The sequence below is a fragment of the Rousettus aegyptiacus genome, unplaced genomic scaffold (genome assembly GCF_014176215.1).
Source record: "Rousettus aegyptiacus isolate mRouAeg1 unplaced genomic scaffold, mRouAeg1.p scaffold_m13_p_11, whole genome shotgun sequence".
NCBI classification, from domain to species: Eukaryota; Metazoa; Chordata; class Mammalia; order Chiroptera; family Pteropodidae; genus Rousettus; species Rousettus aegyptiacus.
The window spans coordinates 77850195-77868331 of NW_023416286.1; the positions used below are offsets into that span (position 1 = coordinate 77850195).

The window sequence follows — 18137 nt, forward strand, 5'->3', positions numbered from 1 at the left end:
GCCATTTGAAAATTTTTTTTTTTTTTAATTTTGAGGTTTGCGAGGCTTTGACACAACTAAGGAGGATCAACTATGTCAAGAATTATTAGTTAACTGTTAGCTGTGTGTTCAATAGAGATGGATAAGAGTACTTTCAAATGATTTCAAAAGAAAAATTTTTATGAGATCTGGAAAGTCGGTAAGGTTTAAATAAACCATATGTAGCTAATTTATTTCATTAACTTAGAAATTAAGAAAAAGAAGCAACGGGGAGCACGGCATAGGGAATGCAGTCAGCATTAATGTAATGGCTAAGTGGAGAACCAGAGGAGAGAAAGAGCAATCAGTTTCATAAACTATATAAATGTCTACCAATGTACTATCTACTTGAAACTAATAATTAAATTTAAAAAAAGAAAAAGAAGCAATGGGTAAAGTATTAGATTAGAATGCATTTTTGACTGACATAAGCATCAATAGTTATAGAATTTAATAATCTTTAATTTCAAGAGGATTCCTCCTTTAAAGAATTTCACATAGGAAAAATGTATACATAGTAAGCTATGGGAGGCAATTTTCTAATAACCCCACTTTCCTCCTACTCCAGCAAATTAAAATGAGGAAAAAATGGGATCAGGAGCCAGGTAAAATTTTAATAGAAGCTAAAGCACATATTGGGAGGTTTTTTTGTTTTGTTTTGTTTTGTTTTTTGATAAACAGGAGGAGAGACCTGGGTACCAAGGAGTGAGTGCAGTGGTAGTAATAGTTCAAAGCGAACAGAATTTTTTTAAAGGACTAAGATATAATGATGAAAAGGTTAATACTTGCAAAATGTAAGATATAACAAAGGGAACCAAGTCTTTGTTTTGACACCATTAAAGAAAACCTTCTTGGAAGTACGAAGCGTAAATACACAAAATTAGCTTCTTTACTTAAAATAAAAAGCTCCATAAGATCAATTTTTAAAACACATTGTAATAGTTCAGGAATGGAAAGAAAAAGGAAAATTTATACTGGTGTTAGAATTAATTGTATTTTTAATATGAGGTTTATATTATTTTCTAAATTCTTAATTAGATGTTTAAACAAATTCAATATTTGTTTTTCTTTTAAACTTTCTATTGACTTTTTCCAAAGTTTTTCACTAGATAATCTGAGTATGATCTTAAGTTATTCATAGAGAACAAAGACCCATTTAAGCAACAGCGCATGTTATAAAATACAGTTAAGTCCTCACTTAACATCGTCAATAGGGTCTGTGACTCTAAGTAAAATAACATGAAATGAAACTAAGTTTAGCATAAGCTAATTGATATAAACAAAAGTTAAGTTCCAAAAGGGCATCTCATCAAAATTATAACAAAATAACGTTGAATGAAATGATGTTATTCAAGGTCCTGGTATAGTGCCCTTTTATAACTGGAGTCAATGAAAATTTGAATATTTAGTTGTAATCTAGAGAATATACAATGACAAGATTGTATATTATTTTTTTCAAAATCAAATCATAATTTAGTTAAAAATATTTGATCACTTATTGCATAAGGAGGGTCACACTAGGGACTAGAAGATAAAATATTAAGTCTGGATCAATACAAATTAGAATGATATAAACCTTTAAAGAAATTGGTAATGAATAGAATTATTAGAACAGGGTATAGCGAAAAAAGTTTTTTACTTTTGTTTTCAAAAGCAGTTAAGAACTATGTATCACTATCCATTTGGTGGCATTCTATAGTTATATAGTTTCGAATAGACTTAACAGCTTTTAAAACATTTTCCTGCATATTACAGAGTCTGTGTTCTGTAATTTTACTTACCTAAAAAAAGATCTGAGATATTATTTTTTTTAAAGCCTGTGATTTGGAATAATAAAGTCAAAGTTATTCTGAAATTGTTCTATAGAATATCTCGGAAGCATGGAATCAAAGAAGAAAAGAAAAGAAAAAAAATGTTTATGGTTTCTCATCATTCTACTTTTAAATTGCTTAGAGAATTAGAGATGTATAGGACTTTCAAAATTCCATCTTGAACATTTTAAATTTTACAGATGAACAATTTTTTATGGCTAACTATGTGATGCAAAACAGAGGCAGCAAAACTTTTTTTTGAGAATTATATATTTAATATTTCAAATAAGCATTGACAAAATCATCATGAGATGTATCAGGACTTTTTTGGTCTCTTTGGAATTAACATGATGGGAAATTTTTTTATCAGTGTTTAAGAACTTCTGAAGTTCTTAATGCAGCTCATTCAGTGAGATTAAGTAACCTGACAAAGATCAATAGTAAAATGTTGGTCTATTACTGGAATAAAATGTCATAATACAAATTGAATAATCCGAATTTGAGATCCTTTTGTGTAGTATGTGTTATGATTGAGTTCTTTGGAGTGGTTTATAACTATCTTGTCCTCAAAATAGTTTCAGTAGCTTAAACTGACTCCTATACTGCTATATAGTGGCTCACTACAGATTCATGCTTCCTCCCAACTGAATGCTAGCTGCCTGCAGGTAGGAATGGTGCTTTACAATTCAAGCATATTGATGCCTAATAGTCCCTTGCCCTGTGAATGCATTGAGTGTGTCTCTTAAGTTTCACTATATGCCTACTATGTGCCATACATTATGATGGGCTCTGAAAGATAGTATGGTGAATTACACATATTTTCTGTCTTTAAGGGACTTTCTGATTTAGAATTTAAAATAGTTATCCTTTGTTATCTTTCTTCTGTATAACATAGATCTGATGTACATAGCCTAATACTCCTTCATTAGGGAATGGTATAAAACAAATTTTGAGGGCTAACATATTGATTTTGTTCCCATATATATTTCAGTTCTAGCCCCAAATTGATGATTACATTGTGAAAATAAAAAAGAGAATGTATTATAATTGAAAAGGATGCTCTAGGGTTTGTCGTATTTTTAACATTGTATTTGGACTGATAGAAATTTCCTTCTGACTTGTCTCTTACATAGTCCCTACTACCCTGACATACTTGAAAATATATTGTGTTTATCGATGCATAAAGCAATAGAGTACGAACAAATATGGGAGATGGGATTTCAGGGTTACTAGCAAAGTGTCAGGTCCTATAGAGAACTGATAAGGACAAGGTTTAAATAAAGGAAGCTGTCCATCTAGCGTTGGAATTAAAAAGAGGGTAGAAAATTAAACTGCCAAATAGCAAGTTTTTAATCACACTGACATGTTAACTTCTTCATTTAAAGAAATAAAAGATTTCTGTGCTACCGAATTTAATTAAAGACTTAGTACATGTTAAGGAATGTTAAGATAGCTTCTGCTTACTGCCAAACATTTGAATGAAATAAATACACACACATAGGAGCTGACATTTTTAATGTTCTGCTTTAATATGAAAAGTATACATCAATATATTCAGCCTATTCAGAATATTATAAACTCCCTTCGGAATTTTTTATTGTAATTAAAAGTAAATTATTGTTTCATTTTTGTTACTGGTTTAATTCAAGTGACATGAATTATGCAAGCACATTAGCAGAATATTAGTTTTAAACTTAGAGCTTTTACTAGATGGGAAAATTCTGTTCTCAATTTAATAAATTAAACCTTTAAAGATTGGTTTTATATATTATTACTACTTATTAATTAAAAATATTGATTTAAAAATTTTCATAAGATGTTGAAATAACCTATATATTCATTAAGGAAAAAAAGTAAAAAGAATAACAATGCAATTTCAAAATCTGGTGTATATTGCCATTATATCCCTACCTTTCCACTAATTAACCAAAAGCTGTGTATGTGTGTATGTGTGTGCATGTGTGTGTGTGCATGTGCATGTGCAACATTAAATAATATAAAACTAATTTGGGGAAAATTATTGTATCAAATAAATAACTGAAAGTGATGTATATTTAGTGACTATTGTACAACTTTTTGTTGTTATTGAACTGCATTTTGGCTTTATGCTATGGGATTTTATAGGCAAACCAAAAGAGAAATAGCTATGTGAAATTTAATATTTACTAGCTATATAGAAAGGATTATGTCTCTTCTGCATGGTAACTCATGGTTACTTTCTGAATTTTCAAGAAAGGAAAATCTCTCAGGTCTCATCTGATAATTATCTTTACTTCCTTAAAAAAATCTGCTTTGAATTTATTTTATTGTTATTTAGTCTTAAAATTGTTTACATTTTCCTCTATTTGGAGTACGAGGAAGACAGGAACTGAATCATATACCACCATACTAACTGTGAAAGAAACATACTATGTATTCTTGTACATTAATCTTATATGACTATATTTTCTCAGTATTATTTCACCTTTACCCCAAAATATCTATACACTTGATTCTGTTGTATAGGAGGAGCAGTACAGTGTAGTGTGTAGACTTTAACATAAGAAATCTCTGGGATTTCCTTTGCCTCCACCAGGACCGACAGTCAACCAAAACTTATCATGATATGAGTAGCCTAGTGTTCATTTTGAGCATTTATTTGAATTGGCATGTACCTATTTTTTATTTCTTATTAAGAATTTTGATTATATCCCTTGGGATCCTCTATTTCATAGTCTGAGATCTTGGTCAAATGGCATAACTTTATGGAGTCTTAAGATCATTCAACTATAGAAAAGAGAAATTAAGAATGTCTAATAATGTCTAAGTAAGAGGATTGTTTTAAGGAGTAAATGAACTAATAAAATTAAGTGGGTTTAGCATAATGCTTAACATACTGCAAGCATTCAATTATGATAATTATTCATAATAAACATGTTTATAAATTTCTATAAATTCTCTGCAAAATTTGTTACAAAAGTGAAGATGAAGACTGAGAACTAAGAGGGAATATTGTTCATCAAACATTAATTTTCAATGTAATTTATCATATCCTTCAGAATGACAATATGATTTCTAATTCGTATGTGTGATTCTGTGCATTTTTAGTGGTACATTTTTTTTAAATGCATATTTGTAATTTTGTTACCTTATATAGTTCAGATGTATTTTTATCATGTATTATATTCATTATTTTAGTATATCTTAACTCATTTTATCCACAGTCACATAAGGAGATGTTCAGTTAGTCAAAGCTTATTGTCATATACAGAAATGAAAACACCTTAGTATGGGGGTCAATAAAATTACATGGATATGAAATCATGGTCCAATTTCTCAATGACATTTTAGTATTCTTTCTATTAACTCTAAAGTTACTCAAATTTCTGTCTGATTAACATGAGAGGTAAGGTTGCTTATATATACCTATGTTACTGCCACGTCGAGTGAAAAATGTGACCTTCCATTGATGTAGTACCATCATCAAATATAATTGTTCTAACAATTAATTTTCTTTTACACGAATCATAAATAATCTAAGAAAAGTGATATAGATGCTTCTCAAATGGAGAATTATTTGTAACTGATCATAGCATTATTTAAAATATTATCCTCAGACTTGGACATTCACAACTTAATAACTTTGTAATTTTAAATATAATTTTCTTTTATTATTTTTATATAAAAGAACACATTATAGAAAACACTACACATGTTATTATTTAACATTTTCAAGATGTTTCACATGCATCTTAATATGTCTCACAATATTAAGCTTTATCTAGCAGTTGGAAAAACTGAAACCCTTTATATATATTTCTAAATAATACATACCTTCTAAGATAATACTTAACTTGTGTTTTAACTATTTCTCAATATTTTTCATTAAAATTTAATAGAACTGATCCTGTTTGCAGATAGCATTTGAGAAAAAAAAGCTATAAACAAGCAAACAAACATAAACAACCAAACAAAACAATCCTTGTCACTGTACTCTTCTTAAGACTTCCATAAATTCCTATCTCGCCTGGTTGGCCATCCTTGTTGAGTTTACTTCCCCTTCATGCTTGAGAAAGAACATTTATAAGAGCCCTCAGCACTTAAATTTTAAATACTGGTAAGGGCTACCCAATAGAGAAAGCAGATTTCAAACAGAGGTGGATTGCATGCTCAGGGTACCCGAAAGGAATATGTAATCCCTGACCCCTTTAGACTGTGTGCTTGAACTTTCTTCTCAGGCACACTGCAGCTACTATTACACTTCTTTCACATTCCTCGACCAGAGAAGATATTCTAGCCAAATGTCATTCACCCAAGTCTGATCTATGTTTCTCACCTCTAGAGAAATGTTTAAGAGTAGTAAGAGGAGAGGATAATGCAGAATAAAAACTCGAAAAAGAAATTTTAAAGACTAGTAGTATTAGTCAATCGTATAAGAATAATTGTAAAAATCACTTCACATTTGTTTAATATATAACAATTTCATTTCTGATACATTCAGTACTACAAAATAATTTATTTTGAAACATATATCATTAATTATTTTCATGTGTTTTCCTGAGCTATATAGTCTACCTTCCAATGAATGGATATTTTTGATTAACAAGTAAATTTGACTAATTCAAAAATTAAATAATAAAGTACTTTTAAAGTTTTTTGACAAGCTATTTATTATCAAATTATGTTAAAGAAAAACATGCTTAGGACCTCAAAGACAAACCTCATTTTTTATATTAATTTAATTTTCCTTTTTACAAAATGGCTTAAAATGGCTTTCAAGTAAAATACGTAAGTGAGGGAAAACAAGGCATTAGTAATATAACTGGATGTCCTAGGGAGTGTTTTGAGAAAGGATTTCCCACTTATTGGAAAATGATATATATACACCCTCAGTAACTCTTTGTGACTGTTGCACTTCTAGTTCACTGGGGCTAAGAAACATTGTTAATGAATATGGATTGTTAAATGTGAAGATTTAGAGAAAAATGTGAATTATTGTGTTCAGAAAATGAAAGTGGCAGTCTCTGAAAATGACCTATAATGATAACAGAAAGGGAATAAGGAAACATATTAAGCATGTTTTGAGAGCCAAGATGATGCTCCAAAAAAAAAAAAATGGTTTATTAATCAAAAACAAACAAACAAATGATTCAGCAACTTAGAAGCCCTGGAATACAGAGGAAGTGAATAGGACAGCCATATGCACAGGTAGGATGGTAAAACTACCAATTTGGGCAGAACACAATATCCAAATTACTGATTTTTTCCACATCACAACCACCCAAGTTAGTGCATATAATATTTAAGTACTCTAAGATGAAGCAACTTTGTAGATAACTTTGATTCAAACTAGTTCTATGGAAACATGCTCCTCCATACTGTTGCTGTAAAATCTGGCCAGGGAGAAGTGATATTTACATACACCTTTCAATCTCCCCTCTATTTTGCTGACTAAAGTAGAACCTATAGGAAGAAAAATCTGATTATTACTTTGGTCTTAGTTTCATTCCTAAGTATCTATGGTATATAAAGATTTGAAATTCAAATTTAAAAAAAGACCTGAGAAGTGCATTCAAATTTAAATTCACAACACCATGATATGATTTATATCATAAGTAAATGTCTTAAGATTATGTTTACATTCTTAGAAATGACATACCAATTTGTTTTAGTTTCTCAGTCACCAAAGCAAAAAAAAAAACAAAAAAACATAATTGCTTATGTTATAAAAAAAAAAAACAGATATTTTTCTCAAACTGAACAGGTTTCTGATATTAAAATCTGAGAGGAATATTTTTGAATATTTAAAGACTTGTAAGACATTATATAGTGTATTTTACACATTCTTGTTAATATGCCAAAAGTGGATGGAATAGCACATTACAGAACTGTTTTTCCTTTCGTCTGATTTAAGTTTAAATGATATTATCTGGGCATGTAGATTATAAATAATTTCATGTGTTAAAGACATATAATCCTACTAAAAACAAAATGATATAAACCAAATTACCTTAACTCCTTGGCTTTTTTGGAAACATTCAAAAAAACCTAAGAATGTGTTAATAAAATAACTATTAAGTAAATAAATGACAAAGAATATGCAAACCTGCCATGTAGAATTTCAAATCACATATGTAATATAATTAATCTCCTCTCAAGGCAGATTAAAAATTCCCCCCTTAGCCAAGAGGAGACTAAATGAAATGTATTATCTTCCATGGGATTCTGGAACAGGAAAAGAACATTAAGTCAAAAAAAAAGAAAAAAAAAAGAAAGAAATGCGAGTAAAATATAAACTTTAGTTTATCAAAGTATAACAGTATTGGTTTATTAATTTAGTGTATGTACCATAGTAATGTAAAATGTTAATAACTGAGGAAAACAAGTATGTGCTCTATGAGAAATCTTTGTACAATCTTTATGTTTTCTTATGAATCAGAAAGTATTCTAAGAAACAAAGCTTAGTTTTTATTTCCTTATGAATTACTCAAATATAAATTTTTAATTTTGTGTTAATTTCTAGTGTGGTAATGATGTGATTCCTTTTTTGATTAAAGATAGATAGATGTTAGATTGTTAGGTGATGGATAGATAAAAATATTGATAGATGATAGAGAGATAGATATACAAAAATATTTAATCTACTTTATGGGTTTTATACACAGATTTGCACTTATATGATAACACATTTTTTCAATGTAATTAGGTTTATAAATTAAATATGGTTATATATCATAGTTAATATACTATTTGTTAAATAGAACAGCATAAATTTATAGTCTTCTATAGTATTCACTTTTTCCTCCTCATTCTATATTACATATTTTTATTCTATTACAGTGCAAATTTATTTTTTTTTTATAGAAAATCAGAGTTTATGCCTCCTTATACATGTTTGGAACACTCAGTAGCTTTAGCACTTAAAGTGAGACTGTAGATAAATGTAGCACACGTTGGGCGTACCTTATTCAAAAGTCATTCTCTTCTTATTCCCCCAGTTGTTTCAGGGAAGGTTACTCTAATTCTAAAATTCTTACTTATATCGGGTTAAAATCAGTCATCGGGGTTTTAGCCAATTGGTAATTATTGAGTTAGGCATGGTCATAAGATACAGTTTTTGCCAAGGAAACATAGAGAAAAGCCTTTTGGGGAACTTTTAGTAAAGATTTCTTCACTGATGCAAAAGAAATATACATGAAAAAGTAGTTCCTCTTTTGATGAGTGTTTTCCTGTCTGAATCTGAAGCTTGAAACTGACAACCATGAGGGGAACAGCAAGTCACTTGAGATGATGGTTATTTCCTGATGATGTGTTGAGCCTTTTAATTATTCAGTTCTGGAGACAACCGTCATCTGGATTTGTCAAGAAAGATAATAAGTATTTTCTTATTATTTGAGAAAAAATTTGAAGGTTTTCTGTTACTATTTTCACGAACTCCTTAGGTGTCCAAGTTTCATCTAGGTTTGAGATATTTTTAAGCCAATTTCCTATGGCACTTAGGATAAAAACAGGTAAAATTTTCCTCTTAGCAAACTCAAAACCATTTGAGAACATTATGCCTCAAAGTTAACTTTGAATGAAAGCTTAAAATTCCTTTTTTTTTTTCATTCACAGTATTCATGTCTTTTTTTGTTATTGTTTTTTTTTTTTTTTTTTTTTTTGGTGGGGGTTCGGTTTTAAGTCAAATACTTGGCAGATTTTTGCCTTTTTACCATAAGTCAGTGAAATGGCCAGGTTATAGCTATAAAGAAATATATCATGCATGAGGTAGTTCAATTTGTGTTCATTCAAGCTCAACATTCACTAATATTCCATTTGTGCCTTCTGACTTTTACAAATGGATCCTTTCATTGGATGTATTCCAAGTTGGAAAAAATAGAACATTTTTAACTCCTCAAAACAAACAATGTTTATATCTTCCAAATTTACATTGAGAATTACCAACAAGTAACTTCTTAAAATTTGTCTACAGATAACCTGTGAAAATTCAAAAAAAAAAAATGTTTTACAGGAACAAAAGGAGAGGTGCAATTATCATAAAGTACAGAAATAGATCCAGTATTTGAATTTGAACTATATAATTATTTGTTTTTACAAATATCTTACATATCTTATAGCTTATCACACAGACGTTATACCTCTGTATCACTTTTCAAGTGTTGACCTGGAAAGATAAAGATATAATTGTGCACACACATGCCTTTTTATAAATTAGGTTTAGACTTATAAGATTATTTTAACAATATGATGATCATGGTCAATATGATGAGCATATGTGAGGTTTCTCTGACAACAACATGTTCTATATATTATAAGCTTTAAGAAAAACAAAATTAACACATAACCCACAATGTCTCAAATTATAATATCCTATCTCTGTGATTTTTAGAATAAAGTTTGAATTAAAGCCCTCAGGTAATATTTATAGGTACTAGTCAACTCAAATACTTTTGTTAATATTTGAGTATTCCCTTTTACATATTTATTAATTAATAAATGGGTCTACAGTAAACTATACATGTATAAGGTATACAATTTGATGTTTCAACATAAGCTTATATCCATACAACCATCACTATAATCAAGATAATGCATATGTCATTACCCTAGATGTTTTCCACACCCTTTTATGATCCATCTCTTTGCCCCTCCACACATCTACCCCATTCTCAGGTACCAATGATCTGATTTCTGTCACAATAGATTCATTTAGATTTTTATAAATTTTAACTAAATGGTATTATAGAGTTTACTTTTTGTCTGATTTTTTTTCTCAGCCTAATTATTTCACACTCTGAATAATTAACCATGTTTATAAAATCATCATAATCAATAGTTCTTTCCTTTTATTACTGAGTAGCATCCATTGAATAGATACATACTATAATTGGTTTATCTATTCACTGGCTGATGAACATTGGGTCGTTTTCAGTGTTTGGCCATTACAAAATAAAGCTGCTAGAGACTTTCCTGTACAAAGCTTACAACAGATTCCTTCATTTCTCTTGTGTGAATATTTAGAAGTAGAATGGCTAAGTCATTTGAGAGCTGAAACTGCAAAACTGTTTTTCAAAATGGTTGTACCATTTCACATTCCCACCAGCAGTTTTAGTGTCTAGTGATATCTCATTGTGCTTTTAACTTGCATTATCTTAAGCACTAATAATATTGAGCATTTTTCATCCATATGCTTTTGCAAAGTGTCCATTTAGATCACTTGACTATTTTTACTTTTTTTCTTATTATTGAGAGTTTATTTATATATTTAGACACATATGGTTATCAGATATGATTTTTCAAATATTTTTCTCAATGATTCTTTTGTTTCTTTACTATTGTCACTTGCAGTGACTTACGAAATTCAATTTAACAATTTTTTTCTCATGAATTCTGCTTTTGATGTTTTATCTAAGAAATATTTAATTAATTTAAGGCCACAAAGATTTTCTCCAGTATTTTCTTATAGAAGATTAAGTTTTACATTTAAGACTATGACCCATTTTAAGTAAATTTTATATCTTAAGTTAGGTATTGATTAAAATACAAGTTTCTGTACATAGACATCTGACTATAATAGTAGAACGTGCTCGAAGACTAACCTTTCTTAATTGAATTACCTTTGCAAAAATTAGTTATTTGTATATGAATATTCTATTACTAGGCTCTTGCTTGTTTTTTATTGATGTTTGTCTATGTTTAGAACAATACCAATCAATTGTAATTACTGTAGCTTGTTTTAAGTCTTAAAACCTAGTAGTGTTATTATTTCCACTTTGTTATTTTTTCAAAATTGTTTTGGTTATTCTAGACCAATTGCATTTACAAATAAATTTTAAATAAGTTTTGTAATTTCTACAAAAAGTCTGCTAGTTTTGAATGTGATTTAATAAATCTATAGATTAATTTGAGGTGAATTGAAATTTTAATAATATTGCATCTTTTGGCAGTATACTGTATACCTCACATTGCACTTAACCAACCCCACATTGCACTTAACCAACCCAGGCAACACTGATTAGACTGCTGTTTTGGGACATCTTCGAGATTTTCCACCACAGCCACCACCAATGGCTATGATTTTTTTATGGGAAAAGGATATAGAGCACAATCCAAAAGGGAAACAGTGCATAAAGTAAATTCTAAGGATCCCCTTCCAATGAAATCATATAAGACACATTTTATTTCCTCTGCAATGAATTGTGACAAAGCATGTGAATTGTTGCCAATCAGGAAAATTCATTAGAGACTCAGAGACTGGGTTTTTTGTTGATCACATAGATAGCCTCTTAGCATACACCAAAATTACAAACTCTTGGAAGGAATACAAAGGTTCAGCATATAGCATTTTGTTTATACAACAGTTTATGTACAGTGAGCCATTTGCATTAATTAATTGTGAGAAATCTCTTGAAATCTAAGTTCATGAGTCAAAGGCAAATATTGCAAGCAGAGTTTTTCAAGGATAGCAATCAGGCCCACTGTGTTAAGTTTTTCTGTATGGCGTTACTGAGAACAATTGGTTTATTAAAACTAAAGAAAGTCACTCTCCCAATATTCTGAAATCACAGTAAAATGGAATTCATAAAAGCCATGCCATCTGCATTTATTCCTTTTATCTGATTTTCACAAGCTTTATGCTAAAAAGCATGCAGACATCTTTTTTTCTATCTTAATCAAAAATTTTAGGTAAAATTTCCCCGAAGATCTTAAATCATAACAATATTTTGAATATATAAATAATACATTTTAATGTATTCATATTATCTCCTCTATTATATATATATTTTATAGATGTAGGTACACATTTCATATATCATCTAAAGCAATATAAAAATGTAGATTTATGTCATTTGTAGAATAGTTTTTTTTTGGTGCTTACTATAATATTCCATAAATCTTAACATATACATATATAAATAACTGTACTGATATAATTTGTCTTAAAAATCATTTAACATGGTATGAATCCTTCAATTTTAGATAAAAATTTTATTGGACATTATTATTGAGTAATAATTTATTGATAATGTGAAATATAAACACCTCAAAGAATTTTATCGCAATTTATATTATTTATCATAGAGGCAAATGTCTTCTCTGCTGAATTAAACTAAGATACTCAGTTTTCTACTAGTTGCTAATATCTGAACAGTAGTGTCTTTGTGCATTTATTGAAATCTTGGAAGTTGGAATAACTATTTCTAACTAATACTACTGATAGTGTCCTTCTTTTATATCAAATCTAAACTTTACATAACTAATCTCATTGGAAATTAATATATAATAAAAAGTAGTTTAATTTTGCTTTTATTCGCTGTTCCTTTCACCTTTTGTTTCCACTTTACCTGATTTTTTTTCTTCATTAAATCCCTTGCTACTCTTGAAAGCATGTTTAGATTCCTTTGCTGTCTTATTCTTTCAGCGAAACTCATAAATAAAACATAATAGTCTTTATCTATTAAATATGTAAAGTTATGAGTGAAATGTCTTGTTTGAAGGCAACATTATCTCTCATCAAATAGATTATGTATGAAATACAAAGAATAGTGTTTCCTTAAGATGAAGCAATCTTGCATACACTGTCTTAAATAAGGTACCAAATTTAATACCAGCAACAATGGGGACAGACACACTGACATCATGAGCCTCTCTACATAAGGCACTGAAATGGTACCACATCACCTTTATGATGTCCCTTCAAAAAGGTTTCAGCTAAATCTAATCATAATGAAATGCTACAACTAATTTAAATTGAGGAATTCTACTAAACAACTTGTCTGAACTCTTCGCTAATACAAATGTCATGAATAACAGAATGACTAAAAAACTGTTCTAGATTAAAGAATGCAAAGGAGACATAAAAAATAAATATAATGTGTGAACGTTGATTAGATTCTGAATTAGAAAATAAAATCTATAAAGCATATTACTTGGACATTTGTGGAAATTTGCATTACAGCGATCCTACTGTATCACAGTCATGAGTGTGAATGCTTTTGTTCTTTGAGATACCTGCTGACACATTTAGGAGTGAAATATAATGTTTGAAAGTAACCGTTAAACAGTTCAGCGATGATAGCATAAATAAACACACATAAATATGGCAAAATGTTAGCACTTGGTGAAGCTAGGTAAAAATTATATGTTCTCTATTGTATTATTCTTGCAGATTATTACAGGTTAAAAAAACTCCAGAATAATAAACTTGGTGTGGAAAAAAATAAAAGTATTGCATTTATAAGATCTTTCTCAATAAATATTCTGTCCTTGAAAGATGAAATTTTGAAAGTAGACAACTCCTCTACTATGTTATAAAAATGTTCATGATGAAAAAAGGTGAAATCTAAGAAAAAATATAGTAGTATTCAAAATTAGAAAATAAGTTCCAAGAGTGCACTTTTAAATTTCAATTAAACGACAGCATATATAGTCTTACATTTGAGTTTCAAATTTAGTGCAGCCTGTCTTCCAAGTTCACAAATAAATTAAAATATCTCTATTACGTAAGGTTTAAACACTATCATAGGTATAGTCTAATTAAAATAAAATAATTCAATTTAGAATAAATCGGACTGTAAGAACTATAAAACTACAAATAAATAAATATATAATAATATTCAATATTTAATAATACTCAAGAAATAAACCCTAGGTATCAAGTATATAGAGTTTATTATTTGAGTATTCTATATACAGCTATTAGTTCCGGGAAGTTATTCAGGGATTCAGGCTACCTATTTCCTGTATATCCTCCATCCAGTAAGGTTTTATGTCATCTTTAATTAATTGGAAAAAGAGAAAGAGGACATGAATGACACACGCATTATGAATGTTTTGGTGTGGTAGTACCACACTGGCCTCTGCTCATATTCCATTGACCTGTGCTATGATATTAACACATGATCTGGCCAGGAAAAATGAAAGAAGATATTTCTAGTAAAGAGTAGTGGTCCAGGCTAAAAAACTAATAATATGACATAAATCATTTCTGAGAATGTATGATTTCAAAAAGATCACTAATACTGATAGAAAATCTGAATGAGACTAAAACAATTTAAAATAAATTGAATTGTTTAATAAAATCTAACCTCAGATAGTTGAGTCCAGATTACAAAGATGAGTTCTCTAAAAGTTCCAGAAACAGCTCCATTCTTGAATAAATTATTTCAGTAGTTAGAAAAAATAAAAAAGACACCAAAGAGCTTATTTTTTGAAGTTAGGATAATTGACCAAAAAGAAAAAGAAATTATAGATAATTATAAACACAGGTATATTGAATTAAATATATTAGCAATCTGCAATGTGTGTATATATAAATGTATATAATATATTCATTATTTGTACATAGGTATTTCATATTTATATACACATATATTGTCATAAACTTAAATCTATGCTCTACTAAACTTGTACAAATGTATTGCAAACCATTTCTCTCTCCTATTTTTTAAATTGAAAACAAAAGAACCATCATAATTTCTAATGAAGTGGATACAGATATTTTAAGTGAAATTGCATTTTTATGTACTAGATAATTTTGAACATTACATGAAATAAGATGGTCAGAGGATTTGAATATATATATTTTCCAAAGAAGACATAAAAATGGTCAACAGTTATATGAAAAGATACTCAACATCACTTATCATCGAAGAAATGTAAATTAAAACCACAATGAGATATCACCTAATGTCTGTTGAATTGACTATTATCAACAAATAAACAAACAACAAATGTTGGCAAGGATTCAGAGAAAAGGGATATTTGTGCATGCTGGTGGGATCGTAAACTGATGAAGTCACTATAAAAAAGAGTATGGAATTTCCTCAAAAACTTAAAACTATGATACAATCCAGTAATTTCACTTCTGGATATTTACTTAAAAAAAATAAAAACATTAATTCAAAAAGATATATGCACTCATGTTCATTTCAGTATTATTAATTATAATAGTTAAGATCTGATAGCAACCTAGGTGTTCATCGGTTGATGAATGGGTAAAATAGATGTGGTGAATATATACAATGGAATATTACTCAGCCATAAAAAGAGAATGAAATTTTGCCATTTGTAACAGCATGGATGGACCTAGAGGGTATTATGCTAAGCAAAATAAGTCAGATAGAGAGCAAATACTATATTATTTCACTTATGTGTGGAATATAAAAAACTAAACAAATGAACAACAACAACAACAACAAAACAGAAACAGATTCGTGCATACAAAGAACAAACTGATGATTGCCAGAATGGAAGGTTAGGGGATGGGTGAAAAAGAGTGAAAGGGAATAAAAGATATAAACTTCCAGTTACAAAAAAAGTCACAAGGTCTTAATATACAGCATAAAGAATATAGTTAATAATATCATAGTAACTGTATGGTGACAGATGCTTATTAGACATCATGGTGATCACTTTGTTAGGTATATAAATATGAAATGACTCGTACACCTGAAAGTAATATAAGATTGTATGCTAACTATACTTTATTTTTTTTAAAAGCAACATGCTTAAGAAAGTTACTGCCATTTAGAGAGTTATATTTATTTTGATTGTCAATCTATGTTCGGATTATTTCTAGCAGAGTAGCCTAATGTTTTGAGAAACAGTGGTATGTGTTTTTCACGTTGTAAACAGAATTTCATAATCCTCTTCATTTAATGTCTAGGTTGCTTGGAATTAAAGGAAGACACCATTGAAAACCTTCTTGCTGCAGCATGCCTTCTTCAGCTTCCTCAAGTAGTAGAAGTCTGCTGCCACTTCCTCATGAAGCTTTTGCATCCATCTAACTGTTTAGGAATTCGAGCATTTGCAGATGCTCAAGGATGTATTGAATTAATGAAGGTGGCTCACAGCTACACAATGGTAAGGAATTTTAGTATATTAATAATATAGACTGCTGTATTATCAGAGGTTAAAATAATTACTGTCATTGTATTGAATAACTTTTTAAAGCTTAACACAAATTTCATATGCTTGGCACTTTTGTATTAGGAGATACAATGTAAGACATTATATAATAGACTATTTTATTGTTTTCTGGCTTTATTTACATTTTATAGGCAATACAGATATAGATATTGACTATTTGGGATTGTAAAATTTTTTCAAGTGAATTGTTCTTAATTGTTCCTGCCATATCTATCTTTTTCACATCTAATTCCACAACTACCTTTTTTTTCTTTTCTTTTTTTCCCTAGTGAAAAGCTAGCAGTCTATGCCATAAAAAAAAAAAAAAAAAAAACAGCAAACTTTTCTTTGCACTATGGACTGAGTCACATCAACCAAAATTTGATGTTGAAGTCCCACCCCCAATATGAAAATATTTGGAGATGGGACTTGGGGAGGTAATTTGATTTAGATGAGGTAGGTCCTGATGATGAGATTAACAACTTTATAAGAGACACCAGAGAGTGTTTCTTCTCTCTTTCTACCTTGAGAGGACACAGTGAGAAGGAATAGAGTCCTCACTAGGGAATCCAGTCAGCCTACACCTTGACCTAGGACTTCCAGCCTTTAGAACTATGAGATATTTCTGTTGCTTAAGTCACCATCTATGGTATTTTGTTATGGCAGTCCAAGCTGACTAACACTTTTAATTATAGCATATTATGTTTGGTATGGCTTTGTCTGTATCATCGGCAGAGAAAAATAATAATTATAGTATATATTTTAATGTGTTAGTATAGTGAATATTAGATTTCAGAAACTCCAAGGAACTCCTGCACTAAAGGAAAATATTTAGATATATTTAGATATATATGCCAACTGATCTATTTTTTTTTGTGAATTTGTACCATTTTCATAATAGGTTTAAATCGAGTGAATATCATTCAGTAAATACTAAAATAATTTAAGCCTATTTTATACATTTCTCTTTGATTTTTTTTCTCACTACATGTACATATATACATGTATTTTAACTTTATAGAGATATTAAAAACATTTGAATTGTACATTTTAAATACATGAACTTTAAGGTGTAAAAATTTTTTTTCTAGAATAAAAAATCGATTATAAGTTTATACCCATTATATTTCATACGCTAGAAGTAATCCTTCTAAAACACTTAATACAGTCCTTGACGTATAGTAAACCTATGTGAAATGCCAGCTATTTTTACTACTGTTACTAGTATTAACATTATTAATAATTTGATTATTATTGAAACAACCAATTATAAAGCGTAGAACTTTTCCTTTCCAACTCAAGGGGAAATTTATATGAGATAAATGTCATTAAGCTTTATAGCTGCTCTTATTTTGAGATCTAATACCTCTACAAATCACTAATGGCAATCAGCCATTTAAGTCTTCTAATTGTTATTCT

At 29.3% G+C, this 18137-nt stretch overlaps 1 protein-coding gene across 2 annotated transcripts in view; it reads left to right on the forward strand.

Moving 5' to 3' along the window:
- The window catches only part of KLHL1 (kelch like family member 1), a 266430-nt gene that overhangs the window by 99307 nt on the left and 148986 nt on the right, over nucleotides 1–18137 (forward strand). For both annotated transcript variants that reach the window (XM_016122531.2, XM_016122532.2), the window contains exon 4: nucleotides 16477–16673. In XM_016122531.2, coding sequence (XP_015978017.1) covers nucleotides 16477–16673 — 197 coding nt within the window. The remainder of the gene's footprint in view (nucleotides 1–16476; nucleotides 16674–18137) is intronic.